The 25,783-nt window shown below is 42.5% G+C and overlaps 1 protein-coding gene and 1 long non-coding RNA gene across 4 annotated transcripts in view; one reads left to right on the plus strand and one right to left on the minus strand.

Moving 5' to 3' along the window:
• Positions 1 to 13,044: 13,044 nt before the first annotated feature.
• On the minus strand, positions 13,045 to 15,292 carry LOC309449542. Its single transcript, XR_014185967.1, has 3 exons — positions 15,001 to 15,292; positions 14,852 to 14,904; positions 13,045 to 14,713 (listed from the first exon to the last, which is right to left on the minus strand). It is a non-coding gene; the product is annotated as an uncharacterized lncRNA (long non-coding RNA).
• A 1,375-nt stretch (positions 15,293 to 16,667) lies between these two features.
• The window catches only part of APPL2 (adaptor protein, phosphotyrosine interacting with PH domain and leucine zipper 2), a 42,836-nt gene continuing 33,720 nt past the window's right edge, over positions 16,668 to 25,783 (plus strand). For all 3 annotated transcript variants that reach the window (XM_082043621.1, XM_082043623.1, XM_082043622.1), the window contains exons 1-2: positions 16,668 to 16,899; positions 21,695 to 21,793. In XM_082043621.1, coding sequence (XP_081899747.1) covers positions 16,846 to 16,899; positions 21,695 to 21,793 — 153 coding nt within the window. In that variant the 5' untranslated portion in view covers positions 16,668 to 16,845. The remainder of the gene's footprint in view (positions 16,900 to 21,694; positions 21,794 to 25,783) is intronic.

Genomic DNA, 25,783 nt, shown 5'->3' on the forward strand with positions numbered 1-25,783 from the left:
AGAGAATCATAGAATCATTTTGGTTGGAAGAGGCCCTCAAGAGAAACATCAAGTTCACACTGAAGACCCACTGGGTTGATCAGAGCTACAGATTTGCTCTTTTATTTATATCAACAGCACTAAGAATTGTGCAAGATGAGTTTACAAAGTCTGCAAGCAATCTTTTTTTTATTCAAAATTTGTATCATTCCCCAAACAGAATGTGACTTAATTTCTGCTAACCTGAACCCTTCTTCCACACAGACATGTAAAAGACTTCCAAACATTGAGAGTTTACTCTTGCTCAGTCCTCTCAGATGACCAGGGAGCTGAAACCCAATGGATGCAACTAGATGCAACCTCAAATTCTCTAGCTAGATAGAAATTACCGCTACAACAAATCTGTTTAAAGGCTCAGAAAGACGTTTTAGGGGTGTCATGTAAACACCAGTATAAGCATCATGTATGCATATGACTGATAACTGTCTTTACTACAAAAGGACCAGATATAAAATGATGCTGCCTGATCTTTCAATCTGTTTGGAGAAGGGAAAGACAGATATCACATTTCTACTACAGACTTCCCAAAAAAACAAGCAGCTCCATAAGCGGCAGAGTCAATAATGTCCAGTCTCCTATGGATTTATGGCCTGTGGAGGCAGACCTGCATGGGCTCACAGATGTCTAACCAGCAGTGAAGCACGCCTTGGAGCAGGGTGGGCATTTGTAGGATCTCCCACCTCTGTCTAGCCACCTATTTTGATGACATTTGTAGAAAGTCAATATTTTCAGGGTATTTGTCTATACCTTCCTGATAAATTGCCTGAACCTGAATAATCAGCTCAAAATTTAATAAGGCAGGGCTGACGGGCACACATGCGTGGCCGCACACCTCCTGCACCACCACCAGCCCCCTCCACACACACAGGCAGCGTGACTATGTGCATTTTGCTTCAGAAGAAAAGTCTCACAAAGGTTCACAGCCACATCTTTTTGATAGCAAATTTTCTGAAAATCGCAGATAGAAAAATAAATCCTCAGGCTGAGCTTTCAAGTGCCAAGCATCAGCCCAAAGTGAATTTTTAACAGCAGAGTTAAGAAGGAAGAAAGGGTGCAGGGAAGCAAGGTGGAAAAACAAGATGCTTAAGATCCTATATGGTTTTCTAATACAAAACCAAATGAAAAATTCCAGCAACACACACTGATCATAGACTTGCCACAGTTTGGAATAATCTGTGAACGTGGTTTTAATATATAATTTACGTGTGAGGAAGCAGTTGTGGTGAGCACAGAAACGGAGCCATCTCCTCACATATTAGAAGAGGCAGCTGGGAGGCAAAAAACCTCTGGAGATGCCTTTACATGGAGCCTTAACCCTGGCCACAGGGAGAAGAACTGGTTGAGAAACCTGCAGTAGCGGTACAGATAACAGAAGGATGCTGTCACTCCCTTCTAAGCACTGTCACTCATCTTACAAAGTTCAGTGTATCATACACAAGCTGAGCCCCCTGTGTGCACAAACTAAGGGCTGCACTGAGTTCAATAAGGCAAGAAACGTCCAGCACACCCATCCAAAGCTGCAGCTAGTAGCAGTTCCAGGGGACTTAGGGCAAAGGGAATGTGATATCCTCCACTATATACTCTCTGGGATTGTAATGAGTCAGCCCCTCTGAACATTTTAAAAGAAGGGCCCTGAGGCAAACTTTCTCTTTTGGCAGCTGTATTGCAGGTGCGTCCTGTTTCAAATGAGAAGACCTGCTTTCTTTTCAACTTCACCTGTGTTCTACACAAACCGAGCATTTCACTTTATTACTGAAATTCACTGACAGCAAAGTTCAGTTTCACAAGCAAGTTAATTAAACAAATGCTTTGCATTAAAGGAAAGGAGCCCTCAGAGCAGCCTGTTCCCTGCTCTTGGTGTCTGCCGTCATGCACTCTGTGTACTCCATCTCCTCTGAGGAAGACCGAGAGATGTATGGATGTGAGATTCTGTAAGTATTTCAGAAGGTGTAATGAGAAAGGACTTTGTTATTTTTTTTTCCCTAAATCAACCATCTAAAATTCTCCCAGCTGGGAAAACAGGTTAGTAAACTGGATTATCCAAATCTGGAATTCCAGTGATTTTCTTCTTTCAGGCATTTTTGCTAGTCTGAGTGTCTGAAATCCAAACAATCTGTCTGTCTAGCTGGTACGCAGGTCTATGGAGAAGTATTTTTAAATCCCATAGTTACTTCTGAGTATTAGGAAACAGCCCTTATTTGTACAAGAATATGTACTTTCCCAAATTCTTTTTATCTAAGCATCCATATAGAAACCTTATTCACACTTGATTTTTTCTAACAAAACGCTTGCTTCCAAAGGTTTGTATCTCATCTCATGCAAGTACAGAAAAAATACAGTGCTAATTACCATCTTTCTTTTGAAGAATTCTTTCAGGCATGGATGTTCTCAAAACCACAAGTGTCCTGAAAATAAAATGTCAGTTCTTCATCAGTAGTTAGCATCCTGAGATTAATTTTTTCCTAATCAAATTTACAACACGATGAAACTTTCCCACCGTAAGAGTTGCACTACAAGTCAGTTATCAGACTTCAGTAACACAACTGCCTTGCTCATGGTGCATTCTCAGTTCCAGTGTTTTCAAGTTCAAATTCCAGGGTTTGCAGGCTACCATGGATTATGTTTTATCCTGGATAGTTTCACAGTCTTGCTACAGTGCTGCGGTTTTATAGCTAGCAACCAGGGTTAGCAGTTTTCACTGACTTGTTCAAATATTACAGTACTGCATAGATGGTGGTTGTGATAATTTAGACACCAAAGGTCAGCCAGTTTCATCCCAGCTTCCCTGTAAGCCTGCAAGGATTACTCTGCTTGAAAAATCCAGTAGTCCAAGTCCCAGTCTACCATGGACAAAAGCATTCATGGGTCAGCTGGGGGTTGTTTACTTTTCCATGTCAGTAACTAAGCCCAGTGTATCAAAATGTTAAATTATTTTCCTGAAAATAAAGAGGGGGAAAAAAATAGACCAAAAACTACTGTGATCCTACAGCCACCTAAGATGCCCACTACATGGCAATGGGAAATGCTTCAGAATTTTGTATACAGAGAAGGCTCTTCATTGATTTAAACATTTTCTGAAAAACCATTGCATTCTTAACAAAAAGTGTTAACAAATTTGTTTTGGGGAACAGAAGACAAATGACAATTCTAACAAAAGCCATAGGCCACCGAAAAGAAAAGGAAAAGGAAAAGGAAAAGGAAAAGGAAAAGGAAAAGGAAAGGAAAGGAAAGGAAAGGAAAGGAAAGGAAAGGAAAGGAAAGGAAAGGAAAGGAAAGGAAAGGAAAGGAAAGGAAAGGAAAGGAAAGGAAAGGAAAGGAAAGGAAAGGAAAGGAAAGGAAAGGAAAGGAAAGGAAGAAAAGAAAAGAAAAGAAAAGAAAAGAAAAGAAAAGAAAAGAAAAGAAAAGAAAAGAAAAGAAAAGAAAAGAAAAGAAAAGAAAAGAAAAGAAAAGAAAAGAAAAGAAAAGAAAAGAAAAGAAAAGAAAAGAAAAGAAAAGAAAAGAAAAGAAAGAAGAACCCACAAACAAAACTACAATCCCCTCTGTTTCTCTAGTATTTCTTAGTGATGCTTGTATTATGACATCACTTGATGATCACACCAGTCTGGCCCCAACTGTGCAAAGTATCATCTGAACACGTAATAAATTTCCATCTTTGCTGGCAGACAGAAAAACAAGGAATAGCTGATGGGTGAGATAACAGATAAGCCAATGTAGAAAGCAGTGGGATAGGATTACTATTTAAAAAAAAACAAGTGTGCCAAAAAAACCCAGTATCAGGTCAAAGCAAAGATGCACCTTTCTCAGGATCCTGTCTGACAGCGGCTGAAAGAACAGACAAAACCCATATGATATGTTCCCCCCTCAAAACTCTCTCATCTTCCAGCATTCGCAGTTAGGAGTCTTCCTTTGACAGACACTGTTACTCTGTATTTAGCAGCCTTTAATGCATTTCTCTTCTGTGGCCTGTCCTACCCACCCTTGAACCCACGTAAGCCCCTGGCATCCAAACCATCCTATATTTAACTTCTTAGCCATGTGTGATTTGAAGAACCCCCTTTTGTTTGCTTTGAGCCTGGCTCCTGCCTGCTTCAGCCATTGATGGTTTGTTCCTTGTACCAGGATAAACACTGAAGAATCAATTCCCCACTCCACACCATTCATGATTTTTGTTCTTCAGGGTAGAATAAACAGCAAAGAATCAATATGCCACATCCCCTATACTAATATTTAGTTAGCAACAGTGATGGTAAGATGTCATTTTCTGGCAGCTGTATCAATAGGTAGTTAAAATACTCTGAAAGAGATTCTCTCTGAAAGGATTTTAAAAAACCCATTCCACAGACCAAATTCTGTTCGCAATACCAAGCTTGTACACGAAGCAGTGCAGGGACCCTGCACACAAAGAGCAGCCAAACTGCTCTGCCCATCACAGACTTGTTGTAACCCACACAGCATGTCCCCCCCGCCTTGCACTCCTCGTTAGCAAAGAGAAAATGTGGTTAAACAGCTTTCTACACAATTTCCACCTTTTCCTTTTTCTGCCTGCCTGGGAGACCCTCGCTCGCCGTAGGAACTTCTTGGCACCAACCCCACACTTGTCTGAGCCCTGAGCTGCTGTTCTTTCCTCACCCTGAGCCCATCACTGTAGCGAGCAGCCCACAGGTGGGCCAGATACCAACTACCAGCCAGCCTTAAAAATGATGAGTCCTATTTAAAAAAAAAAAGTTGAACGTGTTGGTTTATAATGGTTCATGGTAGCCGACTTTAAAAAATATCATTTAAACTCCTTGTTTTAAAGAAAAAAGAGTATTTGCCAAGACCAAGGGTTTTTTTTCTTCCTAAGGCAAGAAGATTCTCATTCATCTATCTGTTCCTGCTCTCATGGAAGTCACAAATAAAATTCTCATTATTGGGCCAAATCAGACATGGATTGGGACAAAATCAGTGACTTCCATGAAACTGCAGCATCCCCTAAAACACTTGGCAAGAAAGGAACAAGGAACCCACTACTCATCTAGGGAGAAATGCAAGCATGTCACTAAGTAGAGGCCCAAAAAGCACCAGTGAAATGTGAATATTCTGTAAGTGGATACACCAGCTTTACAAAACATCCCACTCACAAATCTCTGACAGAATAAATAGTAATTAATTTTGCAATAATTCTTTTTGAATGTAATTATTGTGCACAAACATTAAATTCCCTTTGTTTTCAAAAGCTACTAGTCCAGGGTATATGATTCTTAGCTGATCAGAAGGTAGAAACAGAGTTCAGGAGTAAAACTTTCAAAGGTAAGTTCATGTGGAAGAAATAAGTCATAATTCAACATTAGTATGTTCACATCAGTGTCATGTCTGTTCCTAAAAACATCTACATTTTAGCACACAGACCTTTTGAAGAATTTGCTCAGGAGCTCGGCTAATTCCACCTTCTTTGCAAGATTATTCTTTCAGAGACATTAAGGATGATTCAGTTTGGGGCTGTGTAACCAGGCATTCTCTGAGCTCACGGGACCCTTGTCTGAGTGAGGATCACTGTATCAACCTCAAAGCTGATTTAGAAGGTATATTTTATCAGTCTCCTTAAACAGCTGCATTCATATCAGTGGCAGTGAAATACAGCTCCAACATCTGCAGCACATTTAGACCAAGGTGAGTGAATTAGCAGCTTTCAAGAAATGGTTACATCTGAGACATCAGAGTCCTCCCTGGGAAAGGCAGAGGAAAACAAGAAACCCCCCCTGGAAATCTTTACCTGAAGGTAAATTCTGACCTTCTAAGTCTTATTTCTTCAGAATCAGTTAGGTAACTATCTCACTTTTTTTTCCTTTCCAGATACAAACACAGGATCCCAGAGACTTTTAATTAATAAAATTCTAAATTTGTGGGCACATTTTCTTTAATTCTACTCCCTTCCATTTGAAAAATATGCTTGTCTTAGTGTTTTGTGCATTTGCTGCTACAATCCAAGGTAGGTGTCCTTGAAAGTAACAAACGGACAAATGCTTACGTTGTATTTTCAGAAACAGTTTGGAATCCTTTCTGTGCCCAAAAGGTTGATATATACACTGTATTATATCTTTTTATTAGAGGTCTTATAAAATATAAGACAGTGCTTCCTACCTCTGAGGTCACCCAACCTTCAATTTACTGTTGCTGATAACAGTCTCCCAAAGCTCTGTTCCAGAGGAGAAAAGCATCTTACTCTCTTCGTTTAATATGCTATGCAAACAGAGTAACGTCTTTCCCGTGTCTCTCACTGCATAAATTAATATGTAAGACACAGCTAAATCAGCTTTTGAAAACAAAGAAGGGATTGCAAAAATGAAAATACAAAAAAGTGGCAAAACACTAGAGAAAGGACCTTTATACTGAGATGTCACTGAGATGCCAGTGCAGCCATGTACCTCTTTGAAAGAAAGCATCACTTCAGGCATATGCTTAATCCCCACTCATTTGTATTTAATACACACTTGCACCATCTGGTAAGCCTAAACTAGTACTCGAGCAGTGTAAGATAACCTTATCTACAGCCCTGAAAGAAAACCCTCCTTGCCTCAAAACTGCGTATAAGAAAAGGCAGGTGTCTCAGGAGATGGTCCTCTGCATCAGGTACCGGTCCGTCTTATGGAGCCTGACACCTTTATTTCAAGAGAGGCCCTTCTGCACACAAGGCTCTTATTTGCTCAGTATCATGGGAAGATGGTATCCCTGCTTTAATTTATTTTCATTTTCATGCACTTTTTCAGATGTAGATTCTTCCTCTGTTGTTGATGGAGATTTCCATTACAGCTTCCCACACATAGTAATGCTTTTGCCTTATATTGGTAATGAAGCCAAACAGCAGTCGCTGCCTTGTTTTTGTATGCAGTGTGCCCGCAGATTGCAGAAATAGGAGACACATCCTCATGATGAAAAACGTCCTTATTGAATCTGCTTATTTATCCACCTCTGCTCAATTAACACCTTAAGTTTTGAAAACTTAGGCTGACTAAAATTTGCCGCTACTTTTACAGTGGCAATATAGAATTCATACTGGGTGAGACTTTCATAACTTGCACATACCATTTCACTGAAAAATTGGAATTCTGCTTCAGCAAATACTAGCCAGGTAAAAAAGGGAAAACTCTCTGTCCATCAAAACAGCACCTTTTAAATATGCATTTTAAAACAGGATGCTAACCATTTTCATTAATTGAAACTTTTGTCATATTAGGCACATGGTAAACAGAAGTTGTTCATACAATTAGCAACATGGAAGCAGTGTGTGTTAGCTTATTCAAAAAAGACACCCACATATGCCAATTATATTATTTTGCATTGACTGACAAAGAGCAAAAGTATGTTTTTAACACTGAATTTTAATCAGAATGTGATTTTTGACAGATAAAATACTAGTAATTTTTAAGCACTTGGGGAAGGCTTTTGTATACATAATTTGAAAAATTTGTAAGAGCGGAGTATTTGTACACATGAAACAAAACAAACCATAAGCAATCAGTATGTGTAGTTACACGATGTTCTCATAGGAGACATCCTTTTAGCACCTACATAAAGGTGACAATCTCCTCTCACTTAGATTAATAAAGATGAAGCAATTTGCCCTTGTTCTAACATGGAGTCAGCTTCTGGATCCACAAGTAGAGGCAAATAACAGAGAGACAAAGGATGGATGGAGCTCAGGAGTATCTGCATTAAACGCTTTATGTAGTTTCATTCATTCCAGGTTTGACAACATAACAGAGGCAATGCACCAAAAGCCAAGACCAGCTGTTCCTCAATATATCCCTGGACTTACTCCCAGAACACTAGTATTTTGTTTACTAGTATTTGCATCTGTAAACGTGTCCAAAAATCATGACTTGGGGGCTCTTAAAATGCATGGGATTGCATAAAAATTATGAACTTACCTTAAAATAATAGCCATGAAGATTTACTACTTGGATTTCTGATTAGTGAGTGTTTAGGTTTTGAGGACTTGTACTTGCCCTTTCCTCCACAATGATAAGGACTAGTCCTTTTCCAGCAACCCCCAAATCTCTCTCATCTCGTAACAAGAAGCACATGTCGCTCAGGGAAGTGCTGAAGGGGAGATGACAGCACCAGTAGCCCCTCACAGCAAACTTGCGACGCTATGAAACCAGGCAGGCCAGCAGCACTGATTCAAATGTACAACAGTGTAAAAAAGAAGAGATCTGGACTCAGACTTAACAATACTAACAGTACTGAACATTGCTCCACTTGGCAACGCCAGGACGCAGTGTAATTCAAATGTAACAAGAGCTCTGAAGTACTGTACGCACAAGCAGTTCTGTTCAGGCAAAGGCTGAAAAACACTGCAGACTTTTGTCATAGATTTCTTTCAAAGCAAATAAGTTAGTTTAAATGCTGACGAGAACATTTTCCATTTCATTATTACTCATGTTCTCCCAGCCATGGGTATGCATTGCTGCTCTGCTTGGGGCTTTTTTCTTTTTGCTATTTCACACAGGTTTGATTTGAGAGGGTAAAAAACTAGTTAGGAACCATTGGTCTCCTCTAAGAAAAACTGATGTATATTATTAGGTCCTATTGACTCTGTCTGCTGTACATGTTGTCTGCATGCTTCACAGTTTTCACAAAGACAGATGCTTGCTGACTTAGGATCTTGTCAGCACTTATGTTTACAGAGTATTTAAAGATAATGGCTGTACGTGACCCTCGAACTAAATGTTCTGATTTTTAAAAGTGAAAGAAAAACAAAGATAAGCAATGTGTTACCATAAATGAACTTGAAAGAACTGGAAAACTATTTACTGATCCAGCCAACATTTATATGCCTGATTAATCTCCAGGAATTTGACAGGCTAAACACAGGTTTCCATGTTTGCAGGACTGAAGTCGGGTAGTCAAGTGCACAGGTAACATACAGCAGTCACAGGTGTCACAAAACACCTGCCTGCATTGCAAATCTCACAGTAGAAAGCAAAAGGGCACGGCGTCTTCTCCGCTGCAAGGCAAACTCTGGAAACATTGATGTGAGGTGCTCAAACACTCACGTAAGGTGGGCAGTTTGTAGCCAGCCAGCCAGCCAGCTGCCTGCAGCCTGGTGAGATAATTCATGTGGCTTGTACCTTGCTCACAGTGGCCTTTAGCCTGGGAAAAAAAAGAGAGAGGTTTGCCAACTTGAAGAGTTATTTTGCTAGCAGCGGCAGCCTGGCCCTGCTGCCAGCTCTCCTGGGGCCGCGCTCCACAGCCTTCCCAGGGGCTGTGCTCTTACCCCTGCTGTAAAACTGGCACATCTCTGATAAGACAGTCGAAAAGCTACAATGCTACAAAACAAGATGTGGCTCGCAACCTCCACTACAATAATTTAGCTCTGCTCCCGTCGTACACCTGACTGGTCCCCACAAAAGCAAGATACCAGCACGCCAGGGTGACGATCCTGCCACCAGCAGCAGTGCTGGATGGAGCGGCTCAGGGCACACGCTGCGCAATTCTGGCTTTCTGGCAAGCCCTGCACTCGCAACAGTAGGTCCAGTCATATGACAGCAAAATGTTTCCAGCATTTGGCTTTCTCCAGACAGCAGAACTCCTAAGTGGCAGTCACAGGAAGAAAAACTGGAAGCAGCTGATCTCATGAAGCTGGAAGCATCCGAGCACCGTGGAGGAACATACACAGAGCTCGGTGAGAGGGTTGCTGCTGAGGTAGACTGGAGGTGCCCAAACCCTCTACCCAGGCAGCAATGCAGCAGCGTATTTTCCTGGTACACCAGCCCTTGCTTGTGTACGCAGGTACATGAGGCTGCCATGGCAGCCTGCCCAGAGGAGCCACTCCCCTTCACGAAACACACAGATTGTGAGATCAGTGCCCATGCTGGCACTGCCTAGAGTTTCCTTATTGCCTTCTACCTCATCCCCGGTTCTTTATGCTGTTTCTCTAAAAACACAAAAGGACATTCTGTTGAACTAGCACGTCCTGCTCTGATTTTGCCTTGGGCAGCAGAGGTGGGCTCTGCTCAAGGGGGAAGCAGCCAGGAGAGCTCTTTGAGGCCTCTGATGGTCTTCATCAGCCTCAGTGATGAACCAGGAACCCCTTGTGCCACGCAGAACAAAAAGAGCCTAAACAGCAAGCAGAAAAGCCAAAAGGGACGGAATAACCCTAACAGACTTTTGTAGACTTCTAATAGATCTCAGGATATGTTCTGCTATGTATGTTATGACTTTATCATTCAGCTTTTTTAGCCTAAGCAACCACAGAAAGATGCCAAAGGAAGGTAAATCAAAGGGAGCTATCAGTTAAGACAACATGAACTTTTCAATTTTGTTCTTCAGAAGGAAACACAGAGTTCAAGGCCTGGTTGGTTCAGGCGATCTCATGATAAAAAAAATAAGCTAAAAGCTCGCTTTAGACACAGTGACAACACTAAGTGGATTTGCTTCTGATATTTGTATTAATGTTGTATTTTAAAGACTATAACAGAAGGGCTCTGAGTCAGCATTCCCTCTGACACTAAATTGACAGTCGTACCTTGAAATCCAACTTGAATTTGCAACAGGGTGTTCTGAGTTTTGGTAACCTTTATACCTAACAGGTTACTTATTAGCATTTCATAAAATAATTACATGCCAGGCATTTTAATCTACAGATGCACACTTATTTGACGAAGCACTTGTATTATTCTTTCTGTTACTTGTATTTCACAGTAAGGTTTTTCCCTATACCTCAGATACCATAGAATCGTTTTGGTTGGAAGAGACCCTCAGGATCATCGAGTCCAACCAGAACCTAACTCTAGCACTAAACCATGTCCCTAAGAACCTCGTCTAAACACCTTTTAAACACCTCCAGGGATGGTGACTTTCCTGGGCAGCCTGACAACCCTTTCTGGGAATAATTTTTTCCTAACATCCAATCTGAACCTTCACTGGCACAACTTGAGACCATTTCCTCTTGTCCTATCACTTGCTACTTGGGAGAAGAGACCAACACCCCCCATGCTACAACCTTCTTTCAGGTAGTTGTAGACAGCGATAAGGTCTCCCCTCAGCCTCCTTTGCTCCAGGCTAAACAGCCCCAGTTCCCTCAGCTGCTCCTCATCAGACTTGTGCTCACCCATGAACTCCATTGGACCATCACCTGAAATAGAAGAAGTGTCTGGTAGGTTAGGGAGCAATACACATTACAAACAGCACAGCTAAAAGGAGAAAGGAGCCTGTATCTGAGCATTTGCCCAAGCATTGCAAAAACTGTGGACAAAAGGTGATAACACCAGCTTAAAATATTTCAGTACTTCTCCCTAACAATGATTGCATTCCTTGCCAAGCAAATACAAACTGTTAAACCAGATGCCCGGCAGGCTCACAAACCCAGAGTCATGCCACCACCCCCAGAGGCCACACACTGCAGGGCAGAGGCAGGCATGGGGTGGCAATTGTCATCAGAAACCCCAGCTCTTGAAACCATGTTTTTATTCTGGATCTAGATGGAGGCTGCTGCTGTACTTGGTTACATGAGGGAACTTAATTGTCCTTAAATTACATGAAATTAAAGACAGCAGTTACACCCTTCACCTTCAAAGAGATTTTAATTCAATCCATCCCACTAGCACGTACATCTGTACATATCCATTCTGGCAGATAACTAACATGTTTAATGGAAATAAACAAAGCCATGTGTTTTACATTAAAACAAAAAGCATGAGATCTTGGTTACATGGCAATTAATAATTCCAGTGGAATTTTAGTTCAGCCTGGTATTATCTTGTGGGTAACACACAAAATCACAAGATACCCCTTCTCTATGTGTCCAAGAGTTCTCCTGTACATTAGATGCCTTACCATTAATTTAACAAGTAATTTATTCATATACTATTAAAAAATTGTTGTAGGATGCTTCTGTAGTGAGAGTAGTGAGATCTTTTTCAAATCTTTCACTTGTAAAGAATTAATTTGAAGTGAAAATATTGCTACTATCACTTAATATACCCTCTTATTTTTATGCAGGACAGCTGCACAACTTGGGGTAAAATATTACACCTCTAAAAGTCATTTGTAGTTCAAAGATTTCTTTGTTACTGAGCACAAAGAAGAATAAGCATATTAGTGTTAAACACATAAATAGACTCAGCTGACTTAGCAAACATGTGACTAGCACACTACTGCTCAGAAATTCTTGTAAAGTATAAGTTATGAAGCCAAAAAGGAAGTATAACGCAATATGTTCTTTAAAGTTACAATGGAACATATGAGAAAGAAAACACAATGCAATATGACTTACTCTGTAACTAGTCTAACCAGAAAAAATAATTATAGTCAGCTCTCCATTAATTCTGGGTGGATTATCAAATTTGGAAATAAATTATGCTGAGGATGCACAGCAGCTGCCTTGTTTCCAAACAGGCCAATTAGAGATGGCAACGCTTATTAGCTCACACACAGCACCATGCAGGTTTGGCGCTTCTGCCTCCAGACCTGAGCTGGAACTGGGCAGGGAGGTGGTGAAGCACTTGGGCAAATAAGCCTTCCTGGGGACAGCAAAGCTGGAAACGTCGTGCTGAGATGGTCCCACAGAAGGCAGAGTCCCCAGCTGCCATTTCACGCTGTAGTTCCTTCTGTCATACGAGCAGTGGCAGTCTGCAGAGGACCATACTTGACTGGCTGGTGATTGAGGGATATTCCCGACCAGCCTCAAACAGGAACAAGACAATCACACGTAAAACCCCAAATTCAAGTTTGAAGATGCACTAATTTCTGCAAAACTGCTGTAGTACTGGACGATTTTACATCACTTTGCCAAGAGATTTATATAGCAGAGAAATCTTTTAGGCTACGTTCAGGCTTTTGCTGGAAGAAAGCACCATCTTTTCTTAGAAGCAGTACAATTAGTTCACGGAATGAATTACTTCATACTCAATGCTCAATTATTTCTTGATTTTATTCGATATTATAAATTCTTATTAGTTTTATAAGCAATATGTATCAATTTCCAGGGTTTTTACCTTAAGTTTCCACTTTGGACTGCTTACTGGAAGTGTTCACAGCTCAGTGCATGCCGCCGTGACAGGTTTTTTGAATATTCAGGTGATTGATTCTATGTACTGTGTCTGCCATTTCCCTATTCTCTTTCCATATGTACAGTGTTCCCTTTAAAACTGACTTTGAAAAATAGCACTTTTCACTAGCAAGACTTCTTGTAGTAACCGAGTATTGCATTCAATACCCAGATTTAGACAAGAGGAGCTGCAGTGGTGTTCGTTCCCTGCTGGCACTGCCCAGCGCAGCAAGCAGCTCCTGGACCACATGCCAAGATAAACACCGCGCCGCTTCTCTTCTGAGGGGTGTAAAATACTCTGTGATGCGAAGCTACGGAGATGGCTCTGAAGAAGCTCCCTCGGGTCCCAGACGCAGCACAGGTACTGCAGGGTATCTTCAGCTGGAGCTGGACCTGCCAGGCTGCCCAGTGCTGGTGCCCTGCACAGAAAGCAGTGACAACCCAAAGACAACCTCTGCTCCTGTCAAAGGCTTAGATACCCTCTACCCAAAGGTCTGCCTATACACAAAGGTACCCAATTTTAAAAATAATATCACTACTGTTGTATAAGTAAATAGCTGAAATGTTTGGGAGTAGTACTATAGGTTACAAAGCTGTAAGGAATGATGCAAAAAAGAATGACAGATAGTAAAAGTGTCACCCTTCAGTAGTTACTGATGTGCCCTCTGTTTTATTTAAACAAAGCTAGTAGAACCTGTTCTGGAAACAGCTGACCTCGATTTTGGAATGACAACAGGCTTCCACACCTGAACCTTAGACTAGACAAAGTCATCAAGAACAAGATAAGACCTTAAAGGTTATAGCTCTTGGGAGGGAAGACAACATAAAATAAAAATACAAAGCATGTTGATGTTTTCTTCGTGAAGAAAATACTTCAACCCAGTGGGGAAGAGCTGTTGCTGAACTATTGGAAGCCTAGAGGGGGAAAGGAAAGGGCAGAGTTGTAACAGAAGTATTTGGGAAATATTCAAAAATACCCTGAAGCTACTTTAAGATGCACAAAATCTGATAGAGCATGCTCTTCTCTTCCTCAGTGAATTTCAAGTAATGTTTTCAAAATCTCTGAAGAAAGAAAAATAAGACTTTAACACAGACTGACAAAAACTGGATCAGAAGCAGTCATGGATTCTTAAGCCTAATAATGCCTAACTAGTGCCTTACTTCACATTCTGTAGGAAAACAAACAAAAAACCTCTGACCTCTTTCCACCATTCTAAAAATTATCTGAAACAACATTTTCTGATAAAGCCATATCTATTTTTGTTTTTTCATTATGTAAATATATACTGTCATATTTGATATTTTTTGGTATTAGCTAGTGGTTTTTATTATGGCTCAGTGTCTTTATTCAGGCAGGAAAAGTGGACTGAACGTGAGAACTCTGTTCTTATTCAAGAGCCTGGAACACGGTGCCCAGCTTCAGGACCGGTGGAGCAGTCACACCAAGGCAGGCTTGGCACTTGGGGTTAGAGGTCCTCTCACAAGCTTCAGAAGCAATACCAATCAATGTCAGACGCATAGAAATATCGTAGCCAAAATTACAAGGTTCAATGATAATTTCTCATACAAAATTAAAAACAAACAATCATCCAGCTGATCTGCAAAGCTTTCCTAATGCCACCCGCTTCTGCACAGTCTTTTAATCTGAAAAAAAAAAGAAAACCAAAAAATAAAAACCAAAATAGTATTAGCAATCACATTTCTTGCCATATAAAACATTTACTATTGTTTAAGAAAGATAGAAGAGGAAAAATCCACTAGATGCAAAGGGTAGGCACTTACTGTAATTGCAAAGCAGGCCAATGCTAATGTTTGGAGTTCTTTTACAACTCAAGCTGCATTTTAAAAAAAAATATTTTTCTTCTTTTAAAACAGGGCAACAACATGAGTTATTTGAAGACTGTGAAACTTCGGGGATGATAACATCTTACCATTTTACAGAAAATATTTTTGTTTGCATATTCTGTTTAATTGGCAGGATTCTTCCCAAACTCTTCAGAAATGTTTTTTTCTTCAATGGGATTCTGGTTTTGCGTATCTCAATTTTTGCCTCAAGCTGCCCTGGAACAAGAGTTACAGCTGACAAGCATGGAGCAACTGATCTGCAGATCAACTACTGTGGACTTTTAGAGAAACTGAGGCATCTGAAAACAGTGGCCACCCTTCAAAAATGTTAACATAATACAGATTGAGCAAGACTCTGAGTACTTTGAAAACATTAGCTTTGTTCAACTAAGCATCTGAATTAATGTCTAAACACTGAACTTCTCCAACACAATTAAGACATCAGTGAGACGATAATAAAAACATAGGTTTGTATATGGACAACCAGTAACTTAAAAATGCATCCCCTCTAACAGCTCAAGTATAGGGCTGTGGCTGAGTGGGGACTGACCTGCCAGGAATACTCTGTGGTCCCATGGTGTCACTTGGAGAGTTGTCCATACACAAAAACAAATGCAGATCACAGAATCACAGAATAGTTTGGGTTGGAAGGAGCCTTCAAAGGTCATCTAGTCCAACCCCCCTGCCATGACCAGGGACATCTTCAACCAGATCAGGTTCCTCAGAGCCCCATCCAGCCTGGCCTTGAATGTCTCCAGGGATGGGGCATCTACCACCTCTCTGGGCAACCTGGGCCAGTGTGTCACCACCCTCAGTGTAAAACATGTCTTCCTCATGTCTGGCCTGAATCTCCCCTCTTTTAGTTTAAAACCATTACCCCTTGTCCTATCGCAACTGGCCCTGCTAAACAGTCTGTCCCCATCTTTCTTATAGGCCCCTTTTAAGCACTGAAAGGCCACAATAAGGTCTCCTTGCAGCCTTCTCTTCTCCATGCTGAACAACCCCAACTCTCAGCCTGTCCTCGCAGCAGAGCTGTTCCAGCCCTCTGATCATTTCTGTGGCTCCTCTGGCCCCTCTCCAACAGGTCCATGTCTCTCCTGTGCTGAGGGCTCCAGAGCTGGACACAGGACTCCAGGTGGGGTCTCACCAGAGCAGAGATGCTGCAAATGAAGGCCGCTCATAAGCAGGTCCATCTTCGCCATCAGCTGTGCTGGTCCTAGAAAGCAGCTGAGGCCCCGGGGTGCTCCTCTGAGCCACCCGGTAGCCTGTCTGACCCTGCCGGCAGCCCCCAGTCCTGTAGTGCCTTCAAAGAGAGCTGGGACACCCCGAAGGGTGTAGCAGGGGGCTCCCCCACAGCTGGAGGTCCTCCAACCCCACAGGCCGACGCAGGAAAATGCCACCTTCTCCTCATTTCCATCAAACAAGCACCCTCACAGCCAGGGAGATCTCCCTCAGCTGAGGGGGATCCCACTGCCCTGCTGGATCCCCCTTCCCCTGCTGTCCAAGGGACAGAGCCAAGAGCGGGGCTGCGGGAAGCCATCCCAGCCCCTAGCTGCGCACAGCTGGGGAGATGAACAGGCGGACACCATCTGGAGCCGCCGCCCTCACAGGAGAGACAGGCGCTGCGCAGGCTAACCCCGCGGAGTTAATGGCGGCAGGAAGCCACCCCCCGCCTGCCGCGCTCCCTCCTGCCCTCCCCGTGACTCGCTTCCTCCGCCGGACGGGAACTGGGAGGAGTGAGCGCCCGCGGGCTGCCGCCCCCACCCCGCCAGCAGAACCAGGCGGCCGTCGTGCCCGCTGCCCGCCGAGACCCGCGGCCGCCCCCGCAGGGAGGAGGGACGCGGCCGAGCCCCGCCGCCGGGGCGTGTCCGCAGGCGTCGGCCGTCGCCGCGCACCCAGCTCCCCGCGCCCAGCCGCGCCGCAGCGCCAACATGCCCGCCGTCGACAAACTTCTCCTGGAAGAGGCTTTGCAGGACAGCCCGCAGGTAGCGGCCCGCTGCCAGGGGCGAAGCCGGGGTGACGCACCTGAGCCGGCGGTGCGGGGCGGGGGGGTGTCACCTCCGGAGGGCCCGTCCCCCGGCGGGGAGAGCGGGGTCAGCGGGCGGTGCAGGGCGGCCGGGCGGAGGGGCAGCGGAGCGGGCTCCCGAGGAGCGGAGAAGTGGGTCAGGGTGACTTCTCCTGTTGGTACCCTGTGAAGCAAGTAAAGGGCACCCGTGTGGTGTCGGGGGAAGGTTTTTGCCTCCTACGGGGCACCTGTCAGGGAGAAACTGGCTGTGTGTGCTCCTGAGGGCCTCTGGAGAAGAGGGCAGAGGGGCAGGGTGTGAGGAAGCTGGGGCACCGAGCCCTTTATCCTCACCTGTCTCAGAGAAACCCCTCTGGCTTTTTCCTCACGCTGTCCCACCTGGGTGCATGCTGGCTGGGTGTAAGGGTTGCTCTGAAGAGGTGAGGTGTGTTGGGGGAGGATGGACAGGCATGGCGTGGCTTCCTCCGAACTCCCTGAGGGACAGGGAGGCTTCTGCACTGTGAGTCACCTGTCCCCAGTGACAAAAGTGGACCGAAGGAATGTCACCACCAGCACATCTGCTCCTCCCCACTCAAGGATGCTCGTTCAGGTACAGAGGCTTCCTGTGAAGGACAGCAGGGGTGAGGTGGATCCCACTGAAGATGACCTCCTTCCGAAGGAGTCTGAGGAACAAGGAGAGGCGGTTACCCCCCTTTCCATCCCAACCTCTGCAGGCAGGGAAGAACTTTTCTCCCCAGTGCTGGGAGCCGTGATGTGACACAGCTGCACAAGTGACCTCTGAGGACCGTAGAAACCCCACAGTGAACAACATGCCAGGTCGTGGTGTTTTCGGGGGGCAGAGAGGTGTGAGGCCTCAAGAGCTGGAGAAGGAGGATGGAAGGAGGGAAATTCGGGTGGAAGAGAGAAGGGCAAGGGGAGGGAGTGGAAATTTCATGAAGGGCTGGGGAAGGTGCACTCGAGGACAAACCTTGGTGCAGACAGAGGTACAAAAGTAATCGGTGAAGCAGCAAAAGGAGAAGGGAGGGCAGGGTGGATCAGCATGGATCCTGTTCCCAGGTAGCCCTGTGTTGTAATCCTAACTCATCTGCTGATGGATCAGGGGATGAATGAATAGATAAGCTGTGGAGCAGATTGCTGAAAGGTGTTAGGGAGTCTGTCATGAGACATTTTGAAGGAGAGGTTGACCACGCACCTGTCCGGACTTAATGAATCTGTAGGCTCATCTTGATCACCTCTTATCCTGTTTTTATGTGATTCCATGAAATCTCATGCTAGTAAGAATGATTTTCATCATCTCTTTGGTATGGTGTATGTGGAATCTCCATCCTTGGAGATTTTTCAAAACTTGACTGGAAAAAGTGTTGAATAACCTGATGTAATGTCAGAGTCAGCCCTGCTTTGAGCAGGGGTTTGGACAAGGTGACCTGCATTGTTCCTTGACAGCCTGAATGGTTCTGTGTTCCACACTTTACCGAAATGTGCTAGATTTATTAGGAGCAGTTATTAACTTTTTTAGTGTTAATCTCCCCAGTGCATTCTGGAGCTGAAGAACTTGACACGCAGGATAAGTGAACTCATTTACCTCTTCAGTCAACACTTCCTTCAATGATTAAAAATGTAGCACTGACTGAAAGCAGCCAAACAATGCACCGAATTGAATTTGGAGGTCTTCATCTTTCTCCTGACCTGAAATGAGGGTTGTTAACATCTCCTTTGCAATTACTGGAAATACCAGGCTGTGCATAAATCTGAGTGTTTGCAGGATGTTTTGGCTTGATTTGGTCATTACTTTTGTTCAAGTCCTATAACTTTGGGAGGGAGGGGCATTGTTTAATTTTTTATAACAGCCCAGTGTTTCTAGCCTCTACTTTCTCATGCAAGGAAACTTTTTTTTTTTTCCCCAGTATTTTTTTAACTTTTTTCTTGGAGAGAACTTCAGATTTAAAGCACAACTGGGCACCTCTGTGAGCTGGGTACTACAAAACAGAGCCAAAAGGCGGTCTCTGTCACACAGAGCTTACAGCATGGCAGCTTATGTGGTCATTTACTTCTGCGTAAAGTGACCTGATTCTCCTCTGCCCTGTGCAGTCACTTACAGCAATGCAGGGAGATGGTAAAACAAGGATATAACCTCACTTCGTATAAACTGTATGAATTATGTAAATTACATGCAAGACAGAAGAGAATTAGGCCAAAGTCATTTTTCATCAGTTTTCTGAAACGTGATTTCTCTCTCTGCAACCATGTAGTACTTTTGGCTTGATTTGTCTCCAAGCACTGGCTGAAAAAGGCTGTAAGAAGTTTCTTAATTTTGAAGTGTTTGGCCACCAAATGAGAGAAATTTATGCAAGCAGTCATGCTAGAACTGAGGGAAATACATGAAAGTACCATTTTTTCCCCTGTGTTTCTAGAAGTCAAGATAATGGTGTTACTAATTGAGACCTCTTAAATGTTAGCTTAATATTTGGATTACTGGTTTACTTCAGCAGCATTAGCTGCTATGCCAGAATTTGTCAAAAAAGCAACAGCAAAGTTATACACATTCTGATATTTTGTTGCAGTGATTTTAAATGGTGTTCTTAAATATGAACTTTTCCAAGAATAACTTCCAAACCGCTTGAATCATTTATTGTTTTTATTATTTTTGAACAAAGTGCTAATAACTGAGGCCAAGACTTTCAGAATTTATTTCCCAGAGCTGTTCTACCTCAACCCATATATAGACTGAACCTGCAAAAATTCAGTAAGATTTAGGAATCTGGTTGACATTCCTGTGTTTGGAAACCTTTTCCAGGACGCAGAAACATGTGATTTGCAACCTACTTTGGACAATTTCTTTTTAATTTTTAGCTCTTGGCTTGAGATTTGTCTTGATAAACATTGTGTCAAGTTTTATGAGTTTTTACCTTCCCTAGATTTTTTTTTTTTAACCATCTTCATAACCTGTGCATTTTGTGTGCTGTTGTAACACAAAACAAAGAAGATGAGCACTGTATAGATAGAACATAGTTTGTTGGCATTAGTTTTGCTTGTTTTAATGCATCATTGCAGATAATACCTTTTAAAACGGATATTTTTGAAAAGCAATATGTTTTCAATTACTGAAATAATAGCTTAGTGTGGAAAACTCTCAAACCATGCCACCATCCTTGTAGGAAAGTTCTGCACAAAGGTCCTTTATAAGTTTGGGTTCTTCGTATCCATTTCATTGACTTGGCCTTTACTCCATTCTTTGGGGTTTATGTTCTTTCTATTTGAAAACAGTATTTTGTATTATGTATCTTCTTACATGCTAAGGTCTCAAACTAGTTTCCCAAATGTGTTGACTGCCAGTTTCTCTAAGGTAGGAAGTACTGTAGCAGCTTAGCATATTAGAAGCCTGAAATGTTGAGCTTTAGAGTTTCTTACAGTGTGGAAATGCTCCCCTGCAATGCCTAGAACAGAACCCAAGGACTGACTCCTAAGTCATGTGCTTTAACTGCTGAGCAACACCAATTTCTGGCTCAGATGCTTCTCAGCAGAGATGAAATGATAGTTAATGTTAGGCCGGGGCTCTTGAAGGATGCTGATTTTGAGTTTTTCAGGACAACTATAGAGTCAGGGCAGAGAGTTTTGCAGAGGAGAATAAGTGCCTTGGGGAAGTACATGTGCCTCCTGTTAAAATACTGGAGCAACTTAGAACTTTCTTAAGACTCTGAAATACATTTCTCAGATTCGAACCTGGATACTTCAGGTACATTAGAGATTCCTGTGCTGGGAGGACAGGTAAAGCACTTGCTCTGTTACAGGACTGACGTGATTATTAAAGTGCTGAAGTTTATGCGTGCCCCTCATGTAAGCAGATGAAACTAATTAATGTCACATAAATCAGCTGTACAGATGGAAAGACAGTGCCAGTTAGCATCAAATAGATTGGATTTAGGAAAGTTAAGACTAAGGATGGATCATGACTTTGTTAAAGGGACAGCCTTCCCTCTTTCATTATTGTCTTGATCTAGCAAATTCTGGAGCTCGGCAGTATTCTGAGATATCTTTGTTTCACATCTCAGGAGCTGTGTCAGCAATGTAATTCTTTGTTCCTGATGTTTCCACCAAAACAAACCAAGGGAATTAATGTCTTTAAGATAACACAATTCATTTTTTTTTTTTTCCCTGTTTTGGTGGCAAGGATGAGCTAGCAAATGGAGAAAGTATGGGGTGTCTCTGAGTGGGTGTATACTTCTGTGCCTGTTGTTGTAGATGAACACACAGTTGTTTGGTCCGATTACGTCAGCTAGCTTTGGCAGTGGCCCTTTAAGAGTTGCTCAAGACAGTTGAGAGTGAATAATACTCTGTAAATTATCTCATGGAAAGGGGTGCTTCTAATGCAGTCTGACATTAGAGAAGTAAAGTGAGCAAGCAGTGGTGTTTGACCCAGAGTCCTTAACATGGTTTGGATTACTGTATTCAGCAGGCAGACATTCAGGACTTTTTACATTCCTCATTATGTCTTTTAGTTGGAGTGAGAGAGTAAGAGTCAGGATACGGCCATAGCATTTTATCGCTTTGCTTCCTTATGCCTCAGTTTAACTATCCATACTTGGAGGACTAATTTCTACGTATTGTGAAAATCTGAATAAACAGAATCACGCAAAGTTGCAGGCTTATTATTTCTGACTGATTCATATTTTTTACTACCATTTATTTATAGTCACTTATGATTAGTTTTAACATTTTCGCTTGGGACTAAAACTGTTTGCTTTTTTCTTTTATCGAAGACTCGGTCTTTGCTCAGTGTATTTGAAGAAGATGCAGGAACCCTTACTGAATATACAAACCAGTTGCTTCAGGCAATGCAACGAGTCTACGGTGCTCAGGTAACTTTCCATTTGTGTTTCTTTTGTTCCATATACAGTAGGAGATAAATTGGTATTGTGATGCTGTTATTTACATGAAAGTTGCCAAGTAGCGCACCTCTTGTGGTTTAGAAGTTGTGGGTGTTTTCCATCTGATATCTCAGCCCCTTCATGCCTTGATGTTCACAACTCATATGCATGAAAAAATCTTATCTGCTTTGTCTGTCTCCAGACAATTAATAAAAGAAAAATTGTGGTATGTCCTTACCTTATGGTATGTTGGAAGCCCAGCCTTGACAGAATTGCTTGCCTCAGTGTCAACACAGTACGTGGATAGGTATTCGCGTGGACTGTAGGCATCCAACTTGGATGCTGTGACTCGTCATTTGGAAGGAACTATGTGCATTGATTACAGAGAGAATGTACACTTTAGGTCATACTGAATTTGAGTACCTAAAGTAGTCAGTGTGAAAAGTATGGGAGCAGGAAAAAATAACACTTTCTAAGGCACTGACATGACCTAGATGACTAAATCCCTTTGAAAGTAAAATTTGTAAGGTAAATCATATCCAGTGCTTTGGAAAACATTATACATCTGAGTGATGTTCAGTGAAGCTTGGACTCCCATGTGTATAAAACTAGGTATTTCAAAATACCATATCTAGGTCTTTGAAGACATACACAGTATCTCATGGAACTTTTGCAAGTATTTATGTAGGTTAGATACCTGAGTTCCTTAGAAACAACAGCTTTTCTGTTCTTAAACCAGTACATCAAAGGACACGGATGAGGAGAAGGGGGTATTTTGAATTTGCTGGAAGACGAAATGCCTGATTCTTATGTTACCAGGAGTCAGCTCAGCTGTAAAACTACTGCAAGAGTACGTCCATTTGGTGGGATTGCTCTTTTGGGTGACTGATAGTATGGCTTGGACGACAGAGTTGTTTGCCCAGGATCTAGCTGCCTACACCTGGAAGATCCGCCTTTGGAGAGCTTCCAAGTCTCTGTGTCCTGGATCCTGTGCAAATGCAGAGCAACCGGAGGCTGACAACACAGCTCAGATACTCAGAAAAAAATACAGCTCATAGCCAGGGCCTGGAGAGGTGACATGAAATGAGCACTGAAAGTGAGTGATGGGCATTTTGGTAGAGTCACTGAGCTTTAAGAGTAGCAAGAGTGTAGGTATGTCAGATGGTAGATACCTGAGACTAAAGAGCAGATAGGATTGAAATAGGTGGAAGAAGGAAATCAGAGGATAAATATGGCTTGATAGTGTCCAACTTGTGGACTACACATCCCTTTGCTTGGCTAATGCCTTTTTAGGATGACATTTTAGGAAGCAGTTGCTCTGGCCTGTGATTAATGAAAAAATGCTTTGTTTGCTTTCGTTTGCCTCTTCCTTTCCATCTTGGTTTTCACCCTTCTCCATTTCTGTTGCCCCGCAGTTATGACATTTCCTCTTTCTTCTCACTGTCTCAGCGCATTTACCCATCTGTACTTCACAGTACTACTGAATCTTCTTCATTTTACCAGCACATCTTGGCCGCTTTCTTCCTCCACGCTTCCTGTTTGAGTTTGATGTAACTATTCAGTCACTTCTGAATATTGGACGTTTAATGCCATTTTGAGGTGGGAGGTGCATAGCAGTTTTTTGTAAGGATGTGGAGGAGGGCACCCCACACTATTACTGACTTAGGGAAGTTCAGGTTTAGTGGCCAGTATTAGGGAGTTTACCAAGGACATTGGCTCAACATTTAGTGCTCTTAGTGTTGCTGCTCTGCCATTTAATTCTTGAGGAATCACTCTGCATTGTGATTTCAGTTTGGGTTTGTGTTGTCAGGATCCAGTAGTGGCAAAAAAAATGACATTAAAATTGGGGCAAAATTCTGTTTTTTAAATAAAAATTAATGGGAATATTAATTCAGCTACATATGGTGGTTAATTTCCAATAGATTGTTAGTGTTTTATAAGCTAACAGTGATTTCTGACTAATATACTGAGCTTTCCAAATATCAATATATCCTTTTAACGAGCTGTTTCTGAATATTTCAAAGGAAGACACTTTCTGACTGAACTCACCTTCAATTTTTGAGGGGCACACACCTTATTACAAAACTTTACGATTGCAGTTGGCATAGAAAGAGAAGTGTAGTGCTGAAGTGCACACTAAACGTGAATGGACAGTTAAAAAATCATATGTGTATTATTTCTTTGCTGCCTAATAAAACTTGAGAGAAAATCAGCTTTTGCTGATATGTTTTTAGAAAGTGCTACCAACTCTTTTCATTTTGAGAGGGATCAAGATTTAGCAGAGAGAGTGTAAAAGTTGAGAGTAGTGTGAAGCCACGTTCTGAATTTGCCTTTTTATTTTCCTGACTTTTTTGTCTTGGCAAAGTCATAGTCATCCCCTGCTCTGATTTCCTTATCTGTAAAATAGAAATTACAGTTACTGACCTACTTTGAAGCAATGATAAAAGTTCTGTTTGCACAGCCACAAAAATGGCTGAAATCACACCAGTCATGGCAGTCAGGCAAAACAGCAGTGGGTTGTACCACTCCACAGTATTGAAAAATCAGGGTTTATGCCCCCACAAAACATGACCATTTAAAAAACATTAACCTTGTTTTCTTTCTAACTACATTCTGAAGTTTAAAATTTCTCAGGTCTTCTAACTGCATTTTCAAGATTTTCTGGAGTAGTTTATTGGAAGTTTGGTGTTTTATGTGATGAAGGCTCTATTTTTCATGTAATTCAAACCATCGTAGTACGTGATCAAATAACAATAGTTGATGGTTTTGAATGCAGTGCAAAGTCTTAGGGGAGCAGCAATTAGTACCAACTGCAATCTGTTAATTATCTGTGTGGATATATGCATGTATTTTGTCCCCAAACACTGCTTTGTGTGCAGAGCAGCAGTAAGTTTGCAAATTGACAGCTCAAACTGCTCTAAACACTTGGATCAGTGTCTTTGAAAGGAATGTGAGAAAGAGAAATATTTGCCCAGAGCTTTTAAAAACACTTAGGAAAATAGGAATCTTTTCAAGCATTCCTTTTATTTTTCCCCCCCTTTTTTAAGCTACAGATTTCTGCTAGGTGCTGGGGATCTAACTTTTCAGACTTACATATATTCAAGCAAGACTTCATTTTGCATGCCTTTAACTTTTCTAACAACAGTAGGGCAGTTTTGAGACGGGCACGTTCATTGCGATGGGCTTTAGCAGACAAATGTAGACAGACCTTTGAAGTGACTTGAAGCTGGTTTTGTCCCAGGAGTGCAAGAAAGGATCTGCAGTGTCCTGTTGAAGGGTGTAGCACTGGAAAAGCTGCCCGGGCACCTGAGGCGGCTTGATGTGGAAGGGCCGACAGCGCTAGGCTGCAGCTGGGTGGTATATCATAGAATCACAGAATGTCCTGAGTTGAAAGGGACACACACGATCATTGAGTCCAACTCCTGTCCCTGCATATGACAGCCCCACAGTTCACACCATGTGTCCGAGGGCTTGTCCAGTCTCTTCTTGAACACTGTCAGGCTTGGGGCCATGACACCCCCCTGGGGAGCCTGTTCCAGTGCTCCAGCACCCTCTGGGTGAAAAACCTTTTCCTAATATCCAACCTAAACTTTCCCTGGTACATCTTCCTGCCATTCCCTTGTATATTACTACCAGGTTGATTCTGTGTGCGAGGCCCTCAGTGTGTGACAAGCCCCTGGTTGCTGTGCGGGATCAGGACAGTGCTTTCACCTCTTTGGGCACCCACACCTGGTGTGGTGGGGTGGTGACTCTATTTTGCACATGGAGCCCTTCAGTGAAAAAGAGACTGCAATGCAGATGCATTGTATGATGCTGTGATTAAGAAGTCTCAGGAATCAAATCTATGAGTTGTCCCTGAGGAGTGAGGTTTGGTTGATCTGGCAAGCCCATGTGTGTAAATATAGTGAAGCATTTTTTTATTTCTTCATCAAATAAACCACATCCGTGTGAGTACATATTGTACTTCCTGCTGTAGTTCTC

This window comes from Streptopelia decaocto (genome assembly GCF_964273445.1).
Source record: "Streptopelia decaocto genome assembly, chromosome: 1".
NCBI classification, from domain to species: Eukaryota; Metazoa; Chordata; class Aves; order Columbiformes; family Columbidae; genus Streptopelia; species Streptopelia decaocto.